Source organism: Nyctibius grandis, chromosome 19 (assembly GCF_013368605.1).
Source record: "Nyctibius grandis isolate bNycGra1 chromosome 19, bNycGra1.pri, whole genome shotgun sequence".
In the NCBI taxonomy this organism is placed as follows: Eukaryota; Metazoa; Chordata; class Aves; order Nyctibiiformes; family Nyctibiidae; genus Nyctibius; species Nyctibius grandis.
This window is the reverse complement of record NC_090676.1, coordinates 346,964-352,315: the sequence shown is the minus strand read 5'-3', so window position 1 is coordinate 352,315 and position 5,352 is coordinate 346,964. Positions and strand designations below refer to the sequence as shown.

Genomic DNA, 5,352 nt, shown 5'->3' with positions numbered 1-5,352 from the left:
GGTGGAGCGGTGCCCCTCCCTGCCCCGCCGTGGGGCAGCCCCCCAGCAGCTGGGCTGTGCCGTGCCCCGGCCGCTCTCCCTCGTGCCCGTCCTCGTGCCTCGCGTGGCGGCGGGACCCGGCGTGTTTAGTAAACAAGGTGATGAAACAGTTAAGGCAGGAACGGAGGAGCCTGAGTGTGCGTTTCGTCACCGTGGGAAGGGACTGTGAGTCGGCGGCTGGGGGGTCTGAGGGTGACTCACTGCCCTCCCCGACGCATAAATAGGAGCGGGAGCCCTGCGGCACGGAGCGAGCGCAGGGACCCGGCACTGCCACAGCCCTCCTGCCTCCACCGTGCCATGGCCCTCGTCCTCCTGGCCCCGCTCGCTGTGGGGCTGCTGGCCCTCTCCTGCTGGGCAGCCCCCCTCCAGAGCGAGCCGTCCCCCCTCCAGAGCCAGCCGTCCCCCCTCCAGAGCAAGCCGCAGGCAGTTGTCACCTTCCCGGGGGAGCTGGTCAGCACACTGTCGGACCTGGAGCTGGCGGAGGTGAGGGGAGCACGGCCCCACGGCCCCCTCCCGGCACCCAGGACGCCACGGGGCTCCCGGGCAGCAGCGTGGGGCTGCGGGACGAGCTCGGGGGCTGTGGGACGAGCTCGGGGGCTGCCTGTGTCCCTGTGCCCCGGGAGGTGCCCGGGCTGGTGTCGGGCGCCGGGGGTGTGCGGTGCCTGGGGCTGCCGAGCCCCCTCCCGCCCCGCTCAGCCCCTCCGGCTCCCTCCCTCCCCAGAGGTACCTGCTGCGGTTCGGCTACACCACGGAGGCGGAGGCGGAGGCGAGGACGGGCAGCAAGCACGTCGCCCTGGGCAAGGCGCTGCGCAGGATGCAGAAGCAGCTGGGCCTGGAGGAGACGGGGGAGCTGGACGCCGGCACGCTGGAGGCCATGCGAGCCCCCCGCTGCGGCGTCCCCGACGTGGGAACCTTCCTCACCTTCGAGGGGGACCTCAAGTGGGACCACATGGACCTGACGTACCGGTGAGTCTCTGCCCCAGGAGACGGAGCCTCGTGCCCGTGGGGTGACGGTCTCCGGGGCATCAAGATGGGCACGAGGGCTGAGGTGGGACAGCAGCTGCAGCTCAGCCCGTCCGAGGGGTCTCGGCACGGCCGGCACAGCCGGGCCTCGGCAGCGCTGACCCCCCGCCTCCCCCGGCAGGGTGATGAACTACTCCCCTGACCTGGACCGCGCCGTCATCGATGACGCCTTCAAGCGGGCGTTCAAAGTGTGGAGCGACGTGACCCCCCTCACCTTCACGCAGATCTACAGCGGCGAGGCGGACATCATGATCATGTTCGGCAGCCGAGGTGACGTCCCTGGGCCATGCCGGGGGTCCCTGTGCCCCTCGGGGGGGGTGTGCAGGGCTCGGGGGTCCGTGCGCACACCAGGGGCGCGGGGGCTCCTCTGAGGGTCCTTGTCCCCACAGAGCACGGGGACGGGTACCCCTTCGACGGCAAGGACGGGCTGCTGGCCCACGCCTTCCCCCCGGGCCGGGGCATCCAGGGCGATGCCCACTTTGATGACGACGAGCTCTGGACGCTGGGAGCCGGTGTAGGTGAGGGCAGGGCCCGGCGGGTCGGGGCGGCCGGCGGCACCGCCGCAGCCCGTCGCTGAGCCTTCCCTCTCCCGAGCAGTGGTGAAGACCCGCCACGGGAACGCCGGCGGGGCCGACTGCCACTTCCCCTTCGTCTTCGAGGGCCGCTCCTACTCGCGGTGCATCACGGAGGGGCGCACGGACGGGCTGCCCTGGTGTGCCACCACCGCCAGCTACGACCGCGACAAGAAATACGGCTTCTGCCCCAGCGAACGTGAGTACGGCGGGCGCAGCCCCTGCCCGGCCCCGCGGGTGCCCCGGGCCGTCGTCACCCCCCCCTCACCCCGCAGTCCTCTACACCAACGGCGGCAACAGCGACGGGTCCCCCTGCGTCTTCCCCTTCGTCTTCGAGGGCACCTCCTACGACGCCTGCACCACGGACGGGCGCTCCGACGGCTACCGCTGGTGTGCCACCACCGCCAGCTTCGACCGGGACAAGAAATACGGCTTCTGCCCCAACCGAGGTGCGAGCGGGAGGGGGCGAGCGGGGAGGGGGCATGCGGGGTGGCTGGTTGCCAGCCGTGGGTGCCCGAGGGGTCTCAAGGCTGTCCTGGGGGCTGGCCGGCACGGCGGGGGCTGCGGCCGGCCCCACTGACGCTGCGCTGCAGACACGGCGGTGACCGGTGGCAACTCCCAGGGGGACCCGTGCGTCTTCCCCTTCACCTTCCTGGGGCAGTCCTACAGCGCCTGCACCAGCCAGGGCCGCCAGGACGGCAAGCTCTGGTGTGCCACCACCAGCAACTACGACACCGACAAGAAGTGGGGCTTCTGCCCGGACAGAGGTACCGGCCCCCCTGCCCGCGCCCTCCTTTGTGCCCCCCGGCCCCACGCCGTGCCGCCGCGCTGGCACACTCCCCGCGGGGTCGCGGTCCCTGGCCGGTGTGTCCCGTCCCACTGGGCGCTGAGGCCAGTGTCTCCCCCAGGTTACAGCATCTTCCTGGTGGCTGCCCACGAGTTCGGGCACTCCCTGGGGCTGGACCACTCCAGCGTGCGCGAGGCCCTGATGTACCCCATGTACAGCTACGTCCAGGACTTCCAGCTGGACCCCGATGATGTCCAGGGCATCCAGTACCTCTACGGTGAGCAGCCGCGCCGCAGCCGGGCACACCGGGGGTCCCGCGGCGCTGGACAGCCCCCAGCCTCACCCCCTGTACTCGCTCAGGTCGTGGCTCTGGCCCCGAGCCCACCGCCCCTGCACCCGTGCCCACCGAGGAGCCCCAGCCCATGCCCACGGAGGCTGGCAGCACCTCCACCACCGAGGAGGAGGAGGAGACGCCAGAGCCCACGGCCGAGCCCGTTCCCGTGGACCCCAGCCGGGACGCCTGCGAGGAGAAGGACTTCGACGCCATCACGGAGATCAACGGGGAGCTGCATTTCTTCAAGGACGGGTGAGCTGCAGCGCCCGGCGCCTGCTGCCCTGGCGAGTGCCGGGGTGGTGAGGGGCTGTGGGGGCACACAGGGCTGTGCCGGGAGCGTGGAGGGACACAGGGCTGTGCCAGGAGCCTGGGGGCACACGGGGCTGTGCCAGGCCGAGGATGTCAGGATGGCTGACCTTCCTCACCAGGAAATACTGGACCCTCTCGTCCCTCTGGAAGTCGGGCATCCAGGGCGCCTTCTCGGTGGCAGACGCCTGGCCCGGCCTCCCGGCTGTCATCGACGCCGCGTTCCAGGACGTGCTCACCAAGAGGATCTTCTTCTTCGCCGGTGAGCTCTGCCCCCGCCGCCCTTGGCCCCGGAGCCGCCGGTGTCACGAGGAGCCCGGTGCCACCCTGGCACCCCCAGGGCCGGCTGACGCCCGCGCTCTCTCCCGGCGGCAGGTCGGCAGTTCTGGGTGTTCTCTGGCAAGAGCGCGCTGGGCCCGCGGGGCATCGAGAAGCTGGGCATCGGGAAGGGGGCCGGCCGCATCGCGGGGGCCCTGCAGCGGGGCCGCGGCAAAGTGCTGCTCTTCAGCGGGGAGAGCTACTGGAGGTGAGCGGGCCCGAGGGGCGCCCGGCGAGGGGCTGGGGCGGGGGGCTCCCGGCAGCCCCCAGCACTGCCCCGCTCTCCCCGCAGGCTGGATGTGAAGGTCCAGAGGGTGGACAAGGGCTACCCCCGCGCCACCGATGATGTCTTCACCGGCGTCCCCCTCGACGCACGCAACGTCTTCCTCTATCAAGGTGAGTGGGGACGTGGCGGGTGGGGGCTGTCACCCCCGGGCCACCCCTCCTGGGCCGGGCCCCGGTGGGGGCCATCTGCCAGGACCAGGTCCCCACCGGCTCCCTGCCCGGCCACCCTCCCGCTGACCCTCCGTTCCCCTCCGCCCCCCCCTCGCCCAGACAAGTACCACTTCTGCCGGGGCAGCTTCTACTGGAGGATGACGCCGCGCTACCAGGTGGACCGGGTGGGCTACGTCAAGTACGACATCCTGCAGTGCCCCCAGCACTGAGGGCCCCCGCGCGCGGCCGGAGCCGGCCGCGCTGGTCCCTGCCCGTCGCTCCCAGCCCGCAGGCTCCCGCCTGGCAGCCAGACCCGGGGGGGCCGCGCAGCCTCACCGCTGTGGGGCAGCCCCCGCCGAGGGGGGGCTGTGCCATCCCCCCGGCAGGAAGGTGCGGGGGGTCCTGGGGCTGCCCCTCGGGAGCTGCCCGGCCCGGGGAGCCCTGGCTGGGGAGCAGGACTCTCGCCGCAGCCGGTGCCGGCTCTGCTGCGCGGAGGCGTTTGCCTGGTGCAAACCACACACGGATTTGTAACGACTTCTGTCTTTTTCCTGAGCCGGCCGTGCTGTGCCGTGCTATGCCATGCCATGCCAGGCCAGGCCAGGCTCCGCTGGGAGCTGGCGCCTGGGGACTCGCAGGGACTGGGGCACAGGGCTCTGCCAGCCTCCCTCTGCCCGTTTTTAATAAAGATGATCCTTCGGACGCGGCCTCCGAGTGCTCCATCAGCCAGCCGGGGCCATGGCGCGGGCACCCCCGAGGTGCCGGGCCAGGGGCATCGCCCTCCCCGGGTCTGTGGGGTGCCGGTGGGGAGGGGGGCCCTGGGCGGGGGGCTGCAGCCAGCTGCCCCTTCTGCGGGGGGCTCTGGGATCCCTCATGGCCACAGGGTCCCCCTGGGGAGGAGGTTCCTCGGTCCCAGCGTCCCCGCCACGCGCAGCCCCCCGTGCCGCTCCACCCTCCTGCCCCCCAGGCCCTGGCCCCCCGCACCCCGCCAGCCCCCGGCCCTCCCCTGCTCCCCGGGTCTCCCCCTCGCCGGGCCGCCCCGCAGAGCCCCCCGGCACGGCTCGGCACGGCGAGGCCCGCGGAGCCCAGCGGTGGGGCCGGGGCCGGGCAGGGCGGGGCGACCGCAGCCCCGGGGCTGTAATTAGCTGTAATTAGCGGCCGCTGTTCCGCGTAGGGCGGGGGCAGAGCGCGGCCCCGTCCCGTCCCGCTGGGTCCGGTCCCAGCACCCATCGTGCGGCGGCGGCTGCGGCCGGCGTGGGGCCGGCGGTGCGACCCACCGAACGCCCCGTCGAGCCGAGCCGAGCCGTGCTGACCCAAGCCGAGCCGGACCGAGCCCAGCCGTGCCGAACCGAGCCAAGCCGGCCCGTGCCGAGGCAGCCGAGCTGAGCCGATCCGGGCCGAGCCGCGCCGCGCCGAGGCAGCCGTGCAGCGCGGGGGCGGCGCGGCGGGCGGTGCCGCGGGCACTAGGACCCCGGTCAGCGCCCGGCGGGGCCGCGCTCGGCGGCCGCCGGCGCCCGGAGCCACTTGTGGAGGCGGCGGGG

The 5,352-nt window shown here is 73.2% G+C and overlaps 1 protein-coding gene across 1 annotated transcript; it reads left to right on the top strand.

The window, feature by feature from the left end:
- The first annotated feature begins 299 nt into the window (after nucleotides 1-299).
- On the top strand, nucleotides 300-4,479 carry MMP9 (matrix metallopeptidase 9). Its single transcript, XM_068416175.1, has 13 exons — nucleotides 300-522; nucleotides 761-1,005; nucleotides 1,184-1,332; nucleotides 1,452-1,580; nucleotides 1,660-1,833; nucleotides 1,910-2,083; nucleotides 2,228-2,401; nucleotides 2,543-2,698; nucleotides 2,782-3,007; nucleotides 3,184-3,323; nucleotides 3,437-3,587; nucleotides 3,672-3,775; nucleotides 3,935-4,479. The coding sequence occupies exons 1-13, from the start codon at nucleotides 337-339 to the stop codon at nucleotides 4,042-4,044; spliced, it is 2,118 nt and encodes a 705-aa protein (XP_068272276.1). The 5' UTR covers nucleotides 300-336; the 3' UTR covers nucleotides 4,045-4,479.
- Nucleotides 4,480-5,352: the final 873 nt, after the last annotated feature.

What these genes read in the sequence shown, in the direction of transcription:
- MMP9 (XM_068416175.1), top strand. Translation starts at nt 337, where the DNA reads ATGGCCCTCGTCCTCCTGGCCCCGCTCGCTGTGGGGCTGCTGGCCCTC. An exon ending in GACGCTGGGAGCCGGTGTAG is followed by an intron (nt 1,581 to 1,659) that starts GTGAGGGCAGGG and finishes TCTCCCGAGCAG; the next exon opens with TGGTGAAGACCCGCCACGGG. An exon ending in GGGCTTCTGCCCGGACAGAG is followed by an intron (nt 2,402 to 2,542) that starts GTACCGGCCCCC and finishes TGTCTCCCCCAG; the next exon opens with GTTACAGCATCTTCCTGGTG.